Source organism: Erinaceus europaeus, chromosome 9 (genome assembly GCF_950295315.1).
Source record: "Erinaceus europaeus chromosome 9, mEriEur2.1, whole genome shotgun sequence".
Lineage (NCBI taxonomy): Eukaryota > Metazoa > Chordata > Mammalia > Eulipotyphla > Erinaceidae > Erinaceus > Erinaceus europaeus.
Window position 1 is genome coordinate 79,538,183 of NC_080170.1, and position 16,824 is coordinate 79,555,006.

The following is a 16,824-nucleotide window of genomic DNA, read 5'->3' on the forward strand; positions in this document are numbered from 1 at the left end:
CACTGAACCCTTCAATGGATGGTTCAGTAGTTTGGGGTTAGGGGTTGGAGGGTCATCACTGGAGAGATCTGCAAGGTTAACAGGAGTTGTGTAAGGCCCAGGCAAGGGAAATGATGGTAAGGAAATGGGAAGACTTGAAAGGGTAGGTGTCCTGCATGGAATTCTAGAGAAGTAGTGCTGTTTATGTCACAATTTTTTTCTTCATAAATTTCATGATAGCATTGTAAAATTTCATTTATTTGGTGTCCTAATTTTGTGAATTGGTCAACATTTAGGTCCATGCTCTCTGGCTCTAACATAGCAGCATTTACTTTTGAGTTAACTTTCTGTGTTCTTCAATTCTTTCTTTCTCCCAAGTGATTCTGTTCTTCTTGCTATTAAATATTCTTTCATTAGCTCTCTCTCAACAAATTCCATTACGTCTTCAAAATCTTGCATTTCAACATCTAAATTACGTAAATTCCACAAGTTCTTCATTTACAACTTCAATAGGTCCATCTTTCTCAAACTCTTTGAAATTATTTACAAAACATTTTAGGCATTTTTTCCATATGTCTTACATAAACTTTTTTGTCACTTCTGTCCAAGCTGATTTAATGTTCTTTATATAATATAAAACATTGTATGATTTCTAAAAACTGTAAAGGGTCACTTCACCATTTTCTACTGCTGCTGCTACTTTTGGAAAAACAGAGCATGTAAATGGTATGTTTAAATGTAGCTATAACCACCCTCCTCCCATTGTAACAAAGCAGTTGTCTTTTTTAAAGTAGATATATTTTTTAAAGTAGATACCTTTACATCTGGGTGTAGATAACTGAGGTGTCAGGAGTGGCCTGGAATATTGTCAAGCAGGAAAAATTAAGACGGATTGAGGAGTCATTGAAAGAGAGAAAAATAGACACCAGCAAACATGCTTCACCACTCCAGCTTTCCCTCTGCAGGTGGGAAAAGGAGGGCCAGGAGAGCAAATCCGGAGGGCCCTGAAGAGCAAATCCACCTAGGTTATTCTAGCCAGAAAGTCAATGAAGAGAAGAAAAAGAAAAGGCACCAATCTAGAAGCAGAAAGGAAAACATAAATGAAGTATGATCCAGAGCCGGGGGTGGGGTTCTCCTTTTATCCTCAGACAATATAAATAGACTTAGTTACTAAAAATGCCCTATAATTTTTTTTTTAAAAAGATAAGATGTTCCTAAGAAGTGAACATTCCATCATTTGTTAGAGAAAGCTATTCTCATAGTTTTCAGTATCTATTGTCCTCACTTGATTAGAGGGAAAATCTAACTCACATAACCAGTACTATAAATATTAACAAAAACATTATCTCATTCTGGGTTATTGTGCAAGGTAACATATGCACTTAACTGAGAGCATCACTGCCCAGATCTGACAGAAGTGACAGATAGAAGATAGAAGTGACAGACTCTATTGCTAGTATTAAAAAAATATTATGAAATTATGAAATATTATGAAATAATATTATGAAATTAACTATGTAATGGCACAGATAAATATTCACTTGAATGGGTGTCACATTTCTTTAGATTAAAAATAACTGTAAAATTTACATACTGGAACAGTTATGAAAGAAGTTAAAGATTTCAGTGACAAATATCATTTGATCTGAAAAGAAAGGAAGGAAGGAAGGAAGAAACACAGAGAGAGAAAGAACTGATAAATGGAGGGAAAAGCTAAAACTTATTTTATAACTAGGTATGTGCAATGGACTATGCATTCTGCAATGGATATCAACATGTTACTGTTTAAATGTGATGAGGTACTCTGGGTAAGATTGATAGTCATAAAATACCACAAATAAACTAGGATTTTGTACATTATCTGTGACAGTGTCATACAGGTCAGTAGGATTTTCAGAGTTCTTTGGAGGAGGCACAAGTAATGACTTATCTCCACGTGTGTACATTCCAGTAAGTACTCGGACATAATACATATGCTTTTTCCCATTTATGTCTGGTCTGGAGTATAGATCATTTGCTGAATAACTGGCATTGACAGCAAAATATGTTCCTTTTCCATATTTTACAGCTGTGAGGAGAAAACAAAGGATTTTATTTTGTTATTATTATTACCAAGGTTATTGCTGGGGATTGGTGCCAGCACTATGAATCCATAGCTCCCTGCAGCCGTGTTTTCCTTTTTTCATTTATTTCTGATTTTTATTAGATAGGACAGAGAAATTGAGATGGCAGGAGATAGAGAAAGGGAGAGAAAGAGATACACTTGTAGACTCGCTTCACTACTCATGAAGAAGACCCCTGCAGGTGGGGAGCAGAGGCTCAAACCTGGGTCCTTGCACTTAGGAATGTGTGTGCTTAACCAGGTATGCCACTTCCCAGCCCTTTACTTTTATTTTTTTTAGACCACAGTACTGCTCAGCTTTGTTTTATGTTAGTTTTGAGGATTGAATCTGGAGTGTCAGATTCTAGTTGGACACTAGTCAGAGCATGTAAATAGTATGTTTAAGTGTAGCTATAACCATTCCCCTCCCATTGTAATAAAGCAGTTGTCTTATTAAAAGCAGATATCCTACCTTTACATCTGGGTGTAGATAACTGAGGTGTCGGGTAGCCTGGAGTATTGCCAAGCAAGAAAAATTAAGATGGATTGGGGAGTCAGAGAAAGAGATAACGGCTCAGTTGGTAGGTGACATAATTTACCTACCAAAAGGCTAAGGTTCAGTTACCAACAGGTCAGGTCATATGATTCAGTAATTTCTGGTATCACTCTAAATCCTCTTTTTAAAATATCATTGATTTATAATATAATAAAATTTTGTGTAAAGCACATTTTCACACCGATATATGTGTGGCAGCTTCATAGTATCCTCACACCAAGTTCTAGTGCTGTTCTCATTATCAGATTGACTTCCTTTATACTTTTTTCCTCCTCTGACAAACATCCTATTTTTCTAAGAGCCTAATGACTATTTTTGTCTGACTTTTTAGCTCCTACTTTGATTACTTAAAGGTCCCATACATTGGATATGCTCCTTCTATTCTCAGTTTATTGAGAGATGTTGAATATTTTCTATTATCTTTTGAATATCATTAAATGTTGTTCTCAGAGTCTGTTTAAGTGATTATATGATTTTCTTTCTTTTCTTAATTTGCATTACTGAACTATCCTAGAGTATCCTTGAAATGCTCTTTGTTCCTTTCTGTTGCTTGTTCTCTCTCTTTACCTCCTCATATACATGGAATCTTTCTTCTTCTATGGAGTCTGATACTTCTTATAGGCTTACATAATTTTTCCTTAATCTTATTTCTCCTCTTCCACTTGAAACATTAGTGGAATTTCATCTGAAATTTCACTGATTCTTTCCTTCACAAGGTCAAGCCTATTTGTTATGCTTTCTGGTGAATTTATTGTTGGTGTTTTCCATATTTTCCATATTACACCATGTCTATTTAGATTTTTTTATATAACTTCAATTGCATTGGTGAAGAACTCTTTTGTTTCTACATTGCCTTTACTTTTTCATTAATGTTTTATATTATGTTAGAGTAAATTTGACATATCTAATTTTTTCATAACAGCTATTTTAAATTCACTATCCATTAGACCCTACATTTCTTTTTAAAAAATTTTATTTATTTTTTCATTCCCTTTTGTTGCCCTTGTTGTTTGATTATTATAGTTATTATTGTTGTTGTCATTGTTGTTGGATAGGACAGAGAGATATGGAGAGAGGAAGGGAAGACAGAGGGGGAGAGAAAGATAGACACCTGCAGACCTGTTTCACTGCTTGTGAAGCGACTCCCCAGCAGGTGGGGAGCCGGGGGCTTGAACCGGGATCCTTATGCAGGTCCTTGTGCTTTGCACCACATGTGCTTAAACCCGCTGCGCTACCACCCAACTCCCTAGACTATACATTTCTATGTCACATTAATTTTGATGCTTTTCCTTTCTCAGGATTCTGCCACAGGTTTTAACCTTTTTTTTTTTTCTAGCACTTAGTATGTGGGTCTAGTTCTGGAGGCCTTTTACCTTTTAAAAACTTTGAGTTTATGGTGGAAAATTAGGCAATATGTGAGTGTGTGTTTATGGTTTGTATGTGAGAGAGTACGTGTGTGTGGTGAGGTTGGGGAGTAAGTATGTGAGTATATATGTACTTGCATGGGAAAAAGAATGTCCTTCAGTAACAGCTTCTCCCTTTCTGTCTGGTCCTACTCTCAACCTGAGGACAAAAATCTGTGTTCTGAGAATCCTCCACCAAGTCCAGTCACAGGATTTTTTAACTGGAAGGAGGCTCACTATGCAACTATATTTCTGCGGAACACTAAGGAACAGAGAACAGTGTATTCAAAATGCCACTCCTTTAACTGCTATAATTACTGAGGTTCACTATCTGGTCATAATACCCAGCTTCAGGAAGCTGCAAGGTGTCCCTCTTTTCTTTGAAGGAGATCACTGGAATGCTAGAGATTGTTGTAGCCAGAATCCTGATCCTGTTCTTGCTTTGTCTCAAATTCAGACTGCCAAGACTCTTCACCCAATTGCAGTTGTGGTTGAAATTCCAACCTCTCTCTCCTTATCCCCCTAAAACCATGAGCTTTTAGATACCCAGATTAAAAAATGAATGAGCAGTGGTCCGGGAGGTGGTGCATTGGTAAAGCTTTGGACTCTCAAGCATGAGGTCCCGGGTTTGATCCCCGGCAGCACATGTGCCAGAGTGATGTCTGGTTCTTTCTCTCTCCTCCTATCTTTCTCATAAATAAATAAAATCTTTAAAAAAAATGAATGAGCATTGATTGAATTAACAACCTTACGTAAAAAGTTGATATCATCTGCATGAGACATTTACTTGTTTCTAGTTGTGCTTTAATGGGATTTCTTTTTATCTCATGTGGTTTTTTGTGTTGTTTTATTAGTGTATCCCCTTATATTTTTATTTTAATTATTTAATTAGTTTATTTTGGATAGAGACAGAGAGCAATTGATAGGGGAAGGGGAGATAGAGAGGGAAAGAGAGAGATACCTGCAGCACTATTTCACTGCTGTGAAGCTTTGTCCCTGCAGGTGGGGACCAGGGGCTTGAATCTGGGTTCTTGTGCACTATAATGTCTGCACTCTACCAGATACAACACCACCAGGCTCCAGTATATCCCTCTCTAAAATCTTTTAATTTCCATGCCCGTAATTGCTTAAAAAAAAAATTCCTCAGGAGTCAGGCAGTAGTGCAGTGGGTTAAGTGCATGTGGCTCAAAGTGCAAGGACCAGAGTAAGGATCCCTGTTCAAGCCCCCGGCTCCCCCCCTTCAATGGAGTTGCTTCATAGGCGGTGAAGCAGGTCTGCAAGTGTCTTATCTTTTTCTCCCCTTCTCTGTCTTCCCCTTCTCTCTCCATTTCTCTCTGTTCTACCTAACAATGATGACATCAGTAACAACAACAACTACAACAACAATAAAAAACAACAAGGGCAACAAAAGGGAAAATAAATAAATGAATATAAAAATATAAAAAATAAACAATTCCTCCACTTCAGAAGTCCAGTCTATCCCTTTTTAGATGAAACATAGTGAATGAAACCTTGAATCTGGCTTTAACATGGCCACTAACCACAAGGAAACACAATATAATTCACCTGTTTCTATCTGAGTTATTATAACTGACATATCATTTGAAGCAGATAGATGACTTCTTTCTTACCATGCTTTCCAGCATAACTGCGATTAAAGCCCATTGTATTGACGAATGGCACTGAGTCAGCATCTGTCCCATGAAAGAGCTGCTTCTCATTTGCTATTTGGCCATTCTTGGCATCCATGGTTTTTTTCTGTGTCTGGTAGCTATTCCAGAGAATGGTATTCTGAATTCTCTCAATCTGAAAATCAAACAAGAGATATAATCTACCAGTGACAAGATAATGTGGTACAAGTGAAAAATAATAACCATTTCTCATAAGTACAAATCACAATGGCTGCATTATATATAACATGGTAATTTTCTGTATTCAGAAATATTTTTAGGTCTATGTTTCACAAATGGACACTAGAGAGAATGCCAATTTAGCTTTAAATTCCATCTGAGATAGGTTAATGTTTAGAATCTTAGGTTCTCATCACATGACCTTGACTAATAAAGTCTCCCTAGCTTCTGTGCCCTCTCTCTCTCTCTCTCTCTCTCTCTCTCTCCTCTCTCTCTCCTCTCTCTCTCTCTCTTTCTCCTTTTCTTTCTTTTTAATGAGAGATACAGAGAGAAAGATATGGAAAGAATGAGATACCAAAGAACTGCCCAGCTCTGGCTCATGGTGATGTCAAAGATTGAACCTGGGACCTCAAAGCCTCAGTATGAAAGTCTTTTGCATGACCATTATGCTCTCTCCCCTGCCCTAGTTTCTGCTTTCTACTTTCACACTAGAAATGATCCTGGTCCTGATTGTCTCCTCTATCTTTCTGAATTCTTATTAAACTAAGCATGTTCTAACAGAGAAGAGTAGGGTGTCTTGGAAGAAGGGAGAAATAATATATGAGAAGTCATTTCTGCTGCACTTGAAAGAGTAAGGCTTAAGTCCTGGTTGTGGTAATCTGACTACAGGACAAAGTAGCCTTGCTCTGGCCAGAATCTGGAAAGTGACATCTACAGTGTGGCAGAAACTCCTTAGGTCCTGGATTGTAGGACCTAAGATGAATCAGACAAACCTAGATTCTACTAGAAAAATGACTTGGACTATTCTGAAATGACATGGAAGCATACAAAATACAAACGAAGAGGAAGAGATTTTTTGTACACCTATGTTCATTGCACTGATATTTTCAATAGGCTAATATGGAAATAGCGTAAGTATTCAGTGACAGATGAATGGATAAGGAAGTTGTGGTATAGGTACACAATGGAATATTACTCAGCTATAAGAAAGATTAAATCTTCTCTTTTGCTACAAAAGAATTGGAGTGGTTCAAGTTAAGTGAAATAAACTAGAAGTAGAAGGATAGATACCAGTAAATCTCACTGAGAGATGAATTTAAGAAAATACATACATATGGGTTGAGCCCACCTGCATGTTAGCTGTCAGGCTCAGGCAAAAATTAGTGAAGTTCTGGGCCCCTTGGAATATACTTAAAATAGACTTCTTGGCTTCTTACAACATAAAGACCTCAAATCTTATCTGCTATACTCTTACTTTTAGGTTCCTGATTATTAAATAGTTTGTTCTGCTTTATATCTTAATGCTTTTCAGCCACCAAGTTTCAGATGCTACCATAATGCCAACCTGACTTCCCTGGGCAGATGACCTCACCAATGTGTCCTGAAACCACACCTTCCCAAGCTGGGAGTATGGATTGACCTGTCAATGCCCATGTCCAGTGGAGAAGCAATTACAGAAGGCAGACCTTCTATAATCATAAAGATCTTTGGTCCCATATCCCAGAAGGATAAAGAACAGAGAACCTTTCAATGGAGGGGTTGGGATACAGAACTATTGTGGTGGAAATTGTTCCCCTCTTATCCTACAATCTGTCAATCATTATTAAATCACTAGTAAAAAAAAAAAAAAAGAAAAGAAAATACAGGTCGAAACTTGTGGAATATTTCAGCAGATCCAAGAACTCAAAGGACAGGAAGAGGCAGGAAGGCTTATAGGGGACTTGGGGGCCTATGGCACACAGGAGATATGAAACTACCTCTGAGACATCACCAGTCTTGTAAATAAACACTTTCTTTTTGAAGTTATTGAAAAAAGCATCAAAGCAATAGTGCATATAAATAAAACAAGAACATGATTTCAAAAGGCAATACTAATATTTAACAGCTATCAAAATAAGTGAGTTGAAGTAGGAAAGCACTTGGGTTCAGTGAAGAAGAGAACTCTTAATCTGTAAATAGTGAGTTAGAAATAAGAAATCCTAATACCAAGAGTCTCCACTTCTCTTTGTAGTAGTTGTTTCAAAGTTCTATTGTTGACTTTTTATTATCTTGCTACACAAAGCAGGTATGTGTCATTGGCATCCTAGTTTCATACTGGAAAATGTTATGCTATAATAACTAGTATAAGAAATTCAATCTGAATATCTTAATAATTAATGATAATATGAGTAGAATCTAAAATCATTATTACTAAGTATTACTAGTTATAATATATATATATATTAGAAAGGGAATATATATATGGAACTAAATGAAAATCTCCAGGGTCACCAATTTCTTTCTTTTTAAAGTCTTTTTTTATCATCTTTACTTACTTATTGGATAGAGACAGCCAGACACCAAGAGGGAAAGGTGCAATAGAAAGGGAGAGAGACAGAGAGAGAAACCTTCTTCACCACATGCAAAAGTTTCTCCCTGTAGATGTGGATCCTTGTTCCTTGTATTGTAATATGTACACTCAACCAGGTGCACTACCACCTAGCCCCTGGGATCACCTATTTCTACCACTAAGAGCCATCATGAGAGCAGAAGACTTACCTTCTCTATTTTGAAGTTTACACAGGTCTGATTAAACTTGCTTGCCACAGTCATGTACTCTGGATCTGAAGGCTGGAGTGAGACCACAAGAACATTCTGCTGATTCATATCTCTCCAGTGTGCAGGAATTTCTACTGCAAGGTAGATATTTGAGAGACCCTCTCAACTGGGAGCTCATCTACACAGTCCATGTTATAGGTAAGCTTTGAAAAAGTGAATATATCATCTTTGTTCCTATCTGAGTATAAGTACTTGAGAATATTTATCTTAAAGTGTCTCTTCAAAGTGAGGACCAGAGACAAACTATACCAGGGTCCTTCCTAATGCTTCTTTAAAAAAAACACTGTGGGCCAGGCAGTGGAGCACCCAGTTGAGCATACTTATTATCATACAGTAGGACCCAGGTTTAAGTCCCCGGTCCCAGTTCTCATCTGCAGGGAAGAAGCTTCTCTAGTGATGAAGCAGGGTTGTAATGTTTCTCTTTCTTCCTCTTTATCTCTCCCTCCCCTCTCAGTTTCTCTCTGTCTTATCAAAACAAGCAAAAAAGGAAACAAACAAAATTTTAAACCCCACAAAACTTCATAGATATACTAAATTGAAATATGTAAGTGGTGGAGCCTTTGGTCCTGCATTAACAAATTTTCATCATGCTCAGATTTGAGAATCCCCAGTGTAGTGTAACTCTGCTGCATAGTCAACTGAGTCTCTAAATTGTTTCTCTACAATGTTTTTAACTTCTCACCTCCACAAGGTCCTTCACATCTACTTTGTGATTCTTTTCAGTAGTTACCTTCTGAGTGGGACAGGTGACAGCTTTTGCCTTGAGGCAGGTTATTTCCCTAAAGGTAGAAGGTTGTCTCCTCTCCCCTTCTACTGAACAGAATGTCATTACCTCAGAGCTTCAAAGATCTGGAAATTGCTTCTTGCTGATTTCACAAGACATGCAAATACCACACAGGGAGTTTACTTACTAGTTTTCAGTGGGGAGTTCTGTGAATGGAAAGGGAAAAAACTGTCTACACAAGACAAGCATCCCCTTCTCAGGGAGCAGATCCACCGGAGAAGATGCTGCTTCCTGATATCTGCATGTCAAGAGGCTTTATTTTAGGTTAGAGGATGAAGTAATTCCAGGAAAGGCAAGGGTCCAGATCCTGTGGGTTATCAGGCACAGAGTGAGCTCATTCACACTAGCCTATCTTCTCCATTTTGTTGTAGAAAACCTTGAGGCAATTTTCTGTAGATTTCATAGTTATTCATTGCTGTACAGATCTCAGGTTAGTACCAGTTCCCTCGAGAGTTAATACGATATTCTTGAAGTGCCCTTCCCAACCAATCCTGTTCCAGCTCATCACTCCCGGGTTTTGCCCTATAAAGCCCTTCTTCTTCCGCCCTTCTCTCTCTTGCCTGCTTTTCACTTCAGTGATTAGATGCAGGGAAGGTTGCTGCGTGAGGCAGCAATTTGGCTAGCTCCACATGGCCCGAACTACTGCGCTCTCACCCAACTCTGAGGTGCCCAGCGCAAATAAAGAATTGTGTTCCCTCTCTGCTTTGGATCTCCTCTCACTCTCTCTCCTCCGCATTGCAGCACAACACCTGGTGCCCGAAAAGGGGCTGACCCGCTCAGACATAGGTAAGTATACAGCTGCTTGAGTCTCTACGGCCTTGTGTTCCTCTCCGCCATGAGAGGCTTTCCATTTTACAAAGAGGCTTCCCAAACCCTCCACTCTTTTGTCATGAGACAGGTTTTCTACCTCTGGGATGTTTTTCTCGGGGCCGCACTGTGGATACTCATGACCATGTTTACAGCTTTCAGGAGATTTGTAGAGTGCCATCTCAAAAGATTAAGTGACCTTGAGGCTGAGATACAAGAGTTAAGGGAGATGGTCATTGCGCTTACCCACCCTAAGCCCTCTGCATTTTGCTCTGAGGCTCTCATTTTGGCAGACACATGGCCGGATTCTCCTTCGGCCTCTACAGCTGCTTCTTTGGCCACCCACATTTTGGCAGACACATGTCCGGCCTCTCGTGCGGCCTCTACAGCTGTTTCTCCAGCCACTGCTCCTCTGGCGGCTTCCACTTCTATGACTTCGCCCCCGCCGATACACCACTACCAGACACAGAATGCCTTTGTGGGCTTCACAAGGGAGCTTTTCTTCTGGAGCAAGTCCACACATTCCCGGTACCCCCAATAGACAGAAATCCCAGGGGTGGCACCTGCATTCTTCCATAGTTCCTAACAAACTTCACCAGGCAATTATGGAGCATGGAGTTCATGCTCCATGGACCAGGTCCATTTTACAAGGCCATCTTCAGGTCTGGGCCACACCTTGGTTTCTCTTGACTGTTTTTGTAGCGCTTGGGAGATGCGTGGGGTCCCCTCCTGTGTCTCCCACAGGAAACACTGACTCTAACCTGAAAAATAGCTCTAATCTAACCAACCATGAGGCTGTCGCCCAGAGGCTCCTATTTTGGTAGACATGTCTTCGGCTGCTGCCAGCTTCTGCGGCCCCTCCCCCTGCCACTTTTCCAGAGGCAGGACATCATCCAGGACTCATAATACAAAATGGCAAAATCTGAAAAATTAGTTCACAGAGCCCAAAAACCAAACCTCCCTATCATTTCTCTCTTCCCCCCTTACTCTCTCTAAATATCTTAAGCCTGCTTGCTGTCTAACCCCTCTGCTTTCAGTATTGTTTTTTAAGAAAATGATTTGAATGACAAAATTTTTGTACGGCCTATTTTGCTGAGTATTCTAAAACTTAATTGACTTTATTAAAAAAAATGGTAGACACAGCCATGGTTTCTAGAGACATACAAAAAACAATACAATTTTTTTTCTCCTCTTTTGATATTTTTTTAAGTCTTAAAATAAATATAAAATGTTTTAGTCTTAAACCGTGTGACTATAAATAGTTCAACTAGGACAGTACAGATCTAAATTCATGTTTAAAATGACATGTCTTCATAACAAAAGTTTTTCTCCTCTTGTGTATTAAAGATCATGTTTATGTGTGTGTTTAAAGTTTGGTAAACATTAAATTTAAGGTTAAAAAATGTAACTTTTTAGGCTACATGCTTGCCAGGCAAAGTTAAATACAAGAGTTTCCAACATAATGCTCATAAAGGTAAAATTAATTTGTGTTTAAAGTCTGAGGTAAAAATTCGTTAAAAATCAGTGTATTTTAACTAAAATTGTTCTGAAAATCCTGCACACACTTAGGGTGTGTCTCCATCTTAAATGGGTGTAACAAAAGATAAAAAAGACGTTATTGATATGTAAAGCTCTCAAATACCTTCTCAATTAGAGAACCAGCCCAGGCAAATGATAGATCACACAATGGTTATGCTAATGATTCTCATGCCTGAGGCTCTAGCAATGGTTCTTTGCCTCACCACATTTTATTGCACTTAAATTGGTTAAACAGCCTTAAAATGATACAAAAAAACCTTTAAAAAATTATAAAGATACTTAAACCAATTATAATCATTGAATTATCAATTATAGTAAATTTCTAACTTGTAAAAAGTTTTTTTTTCACAAGTAATTGACTACAACTATGTCAAAGCCTTCACATGAAGAAACATCTGCTCATATGGTAAGGTATTAAACTATAAGAAGTTCCTCCATATACAACTTATGTGAATTAACGATATTCACATATTTTTCTATACTTAACTGGTGTATCTTGTCCTGCCACTATAGGCCTGCCTTTGTCAGCCAACAATTTAAAGATGTTTCCTTTTATAACATCACCCATGCCACAGACACCCCTTACTACTCCCAAAGACAAAAGATTGTTGAGAAGGCCCACCAAACACATAGGCTCAATTAAGTAAAGAAATAAATAAGGGGAGATATATCCCCCCAATATTCAGTTGGCTAAGGCACCAAACCTCTTTTTCTATAAAAAAAATTTGAATCAGATGCCCTGCTAACCACGGGAAGCAGATTGTTTGTGTTTCTTTCACAGGAATCCTGGGAAAAATCATCTGGACCCCTGCACACTCTGACATCGCCTACTAGACGTCATGACTACAGTGGAACACCCCTGAAACCTATGATATGACCTGACACGATCTGAAGAACCTGATTCACAGACTCCAAGGACAGAACTTTCTTAATGCCTGTCTGCCCTTCCTGCTTTGGCTTTGCCTGTCATGTTTTGGCAGTTCCAGCTAACTTTCTACAGAAAAGCAGAATTCCAGTGGCTGACCTTCCTCGTAGAAATAAGCATGCAGCGTTTCATCCCATGGCATTTCTCCTGGTCACCTGCATTGGACTGAGACTTCTATCAGACTTGCTGGTATACCCTTTGGACACTTTACACAATTTTACAGCAGCTTCCTTCCCTTCATGCTGCTGGTTTTTCAAAGACTGAGGTGGAATAGTTCATGGACTTTGCAGCCAGTTGCCTTGGCAACTATACAGTGCCAAACAGCCCCTTCGCTTGGCAGGCCATGCCCTCCTGCCTGCAGGTCCTGTCCTTTGTGGCAGGAAACGCCCTTCCCTCATTACGAGGTCCTGCCCCCAGAGGCAAGAGATTCCCCCAGAGGAAGGAGACACCCCCAGAGACAGGAAACGCCCCCTTGCCCAACAGCCTTCCCTTGGCATCACACTGGCTCTTACTGCTCCCCACTTGTACCTTCCTGTTTTGTTATATAATTCAGGTTTATGCCCAAAAGGTTTCTTCTCACCCCTACACCACTATTCCTTGGTCACAGATGGAGTCTTTTACAGACATTGACCCATCTTAATGTGATGTCTAGATAGAATGATAGGAAAAGATGTAGAAATATTGTGAGGAGGTGGTGGAGCCTGGAAGAGCTTAACCTATGAGATGAGTCCCTCTAGATAAGTCTCTCTCTCTCTCTCCAGAGGGGTTTAGCACAGGGGGGACACATAAATCTCACAAGGTTGGCGGCCATGTAAGTCTTCCCTCCCCCACGAAAACATGCTACATCTTCCCACCTGAGCATGGCATTCCTTAAAAAACATTTAAGCCTGCTCCACTCAATTTACTATACTGTGGCCATTAGGTAAAAAGAAAGTGGGAGATGCTGTACAGATGTCCCCTCAGGCTAGTGCCAATTCCCATGAGAGTTAATATGATATTCTCAAAGTGCCCTTCCCAACCAATCCTGTCCCAGCTCATTACTCCTGGTTTTTGCCCTATAAAGCCCTTCTTCTTCCACCCCTCTTGCTCTTGCCCACTTTTCACGTCAGTGATTAGACGCAGGGAAGGTTGCTGCATGAGGTGGCCATTTTGGCTAGCTCCACATGGCCCGAACCACTGCACTCTCACCCAACTCTGAGGTGCCAGCACAAATAAAGAATTGTGTTCCCTCTCTGCTTCAGATATCCTCTCTCTCTCTCTCTCCTCCACGTTGCAGCATGACAATTCATTTTCTTCCTGAAGCAACGTTAACCTTGTGGGCTGGTCACAAGTGCAAGGTTCAGTTATTACTAAATGAAGGTGGTCTCCTCTGGCTGTTTATTGAGCCTCAGATGTATTTTCTACTCCTCAAGCAAGTCCCTCAAGCTCAGACTAAGTTTCCTAATTAACTCCATAATGATCAGGTATTTTGGGAGGTGGAGCTATGGAGCAGCAGCAACTGTATTTCTCTCCTCTCCTCTGCCTGGTCAACTAGGAATACCAAAGGAGAGCATCTGGGACCACAACAACACAGGACTAGAATGACTTCAGGAACCCACCAAATCACTGGAAAACCCATAAGATTAGCAGCAGACTTCTCCACACAAACACTACAGGCCAGAAGAGAATGGCAAAATATCTATCAGGTGCTGAATGAGAAAGGCTTTCAACCAGACTACTGTAACCTGCTAGACTGTCATTCAGACTAGATGGAGACACCAAAACCTTCTCAGACAAGCAACAGTTGAAAGAATCAACTATCTCCAGACCTAGCCTGAAAGAACTTATGAAAGGTCTCCTATAAACAGTCAGACCACCATAAATAGGCCATCAGAACACTCTAAAAATCTACAAGAATGGCGTTAAAATATCTTCAATCTTTAATATCAATAAATGTCAATCGCCTGAATTCATCTATTAAAAGGCATCGAGTAGGAAGATGATCAGAAAACACAGCCTAACAATATGCTGTCTACAGGAAACCCACCTAATTCAACAAGACAAACATAGACTCAAAGTGAAAGGATGGAAAAGTATCATACAGGCTCACAAAAAAGGGCAGGAACAGCTATTCTCATATATAAAACGGTAGACTTTAAAGTAAATAAAAACTAAAAAATATAGGGATGGACACTACTTAATGCTCAGTGGATCAGTCAATCAAGAGGATTTAACAATTATTAACATCTATGCACCCAATGAGAAGCCATCTAAATACATATACTGAAAGAGCTTCAGCAATACATTAAGAGCAACGCAGTCATAGTATGGAACTTCAGCACCCCACTGTCTCAACTCGACAGATCATCCAGGCAGAAAATCAATAAAGACATGAGGGAGCTAAATGAGGAGATAGATAAACTAGAACTACTGGACATTTTCAGAGTCATTCATCCCAAGAAACTGGAATACACATTTTACTCAAGTCTACATGGGTCATTCTCAAGGACAGATCATATGTTAGGCCACAAAGACAGCATCAGAAAATTCAAGAGCATCGAAATTATCCCAAGAATCTTCTCAGACCACAGTGGAATTAAACTAACACTAAACAATCAAGATTAGTAATAGTCCCAAAATGTGGAAGCTCAACAGTACACTCCTTAACAAGTACTGGGTCAAAAAGGAAATAAAGGAAGAAATCAAAATGTTTTGAGAGTTCAATGGAAATGAAGACACAAACTATGAAAATATTTGGGACAGAGGTAAGGCAGTACTGAGCAGGAAATTCATAGCTATACAAGCACACATTAGGAAACAAGAAAAAGCACAAATAAATAGCTTGATTGCACGTCTTAAAGACCTAGAAGAAGAAGAACAAAGTAACCCTGAAGCAACCACAAGAACAGAAATCACTAAAGTTAGGGCAGAAATCAATAACATTGAGAATAAGAAAACCATACAAAAGATCAACGAAAGTAAATATTCTTTGGAAGACTGGACAAAATTGACAAATCTTTAGCCAGACTCATAAAACAAAAAAGGGAGAAGACTCCAATAGATTGGATCATAAAGACAAGATATCACAACAGACACCACAGAAATTCAACATATCATGCAAAGCTTCTATGAACAACTATATGTCACCAAGCTAGAGAACCTGGAAGAAATGGACGATTTTCTAGATACGTACAAACTTACAAAACTAAGTAAAGAGGAACCAGATAACTTGAACAGGCCCATCACAGCTAATGAAATTGAAACAGTTATCAAAAATCTTCCCCAAAACAAAAGTCCTGGACCAGATGGTTTTACAAATGAATTCTGCAAAACCTTCAAGCAAGAGTTAATACCTCTACTTTTCAAAGTCTCCCAGAAGATTGAAGACACTGGAATACTCCCTTCCAGCTTCTATGAAGCCAACATCACTTTGATACCAAAAACAGGCAGGGACACAACCAAAAAAGAAAACTACAGACCAATATCTCTGATGAACATAGATGCTAAAATATTGAACAAAATTCTAGCCAACTGGATACAGCAGTATATTAAAAAGATTGTTCATCATGACCAAGTGGGGTTTATCCTAGTCATGCAAGGTTGGTTTAATATATGTAAATAAATCAACGTGATCCACCCCATCAACAAAAGCAAGACCAAAAACCACATGGTCATATCAGTATATGCAGAGAAAGCCTTTGACAAAATACAACATCCCTTTATGATAAAAAACAATACAAAAAATGGGAATAGGTGGAAAATTCCTGAAAATAGTGAAGTCTATATATAGCAAACCTACAGCCAACATCATACTCAATAGTGAAAAACTGGAAGCATTTCCCCACAGATCAGGTACTAGAGAGGGCTGCCCACTAATCACCATTACTATTCAACATAGTGTTGGAAGTTCTTGCCATAGCAATCAGGCAGGAGCAAGGAATTAAAGGCATACAGATTGGAAGAGAAGAAGTCAAACTCTCCCCATTTGCAGATGACATGATAGTATATATAGAAAAACCTAAGGAATCCAGCAAGAAGCTTTTGAAAATCACCAGGCAATACAAAAAATCATCAGGTGTCAGGCTACAAAATTAACATTCAAAAGTCAATGACATTCCTCTAAGCAAACACTAAGTTAGAAGAAGTTGAAATCCAGAAATCAATTCCTTTTACTGTAGTAACAAAAACAATAAAATACCTAGGAATAAACCTAGCCAAAGAAATGAATGACTTGTATACTGAAAATTATGAGTCACTACTCAAGGAAACTGAAAAAGACACAAAAAAGTGGAAAGATATTCCA

At 39.0% G+C, this 16,824-nt stretch overlaps 1 protein-coding gene across 1 annotated transcript in view; it reads right to left on the reverse strand.

Moving 5' to 3' along the window:
- Positions 1–1,735: 1,735 nt before the first annotated feature.
- LOC103122519 (protein mono-ADP-ribosyltransferase PARP14-like) overlaps positions 1,736–16,824 on the reverse strand; it is a 72,933-nt gene continuing 57,844 nt past the window's right edge. The window contains exons 15-17 of the mRNA XM_060197108.1: positions 8,428–8,561; positions 5,671–5,845; positions 1,736–2,047 (exon numbers count right to left, since the gene is read on the reverse strand). Coding sequence (XP_060053091.1) covers positions 1,758–2,047; positions 5,671–5,845; positions 8,428–8,561 — 599 coding nt within the window. The 3' untranslated portion in view covers positions 1,736–1,757. The remainder of the gene's footprint in view (positions 2,048–5,670; positions 5,846–8,427; positions 8,562–16,824) is intronic.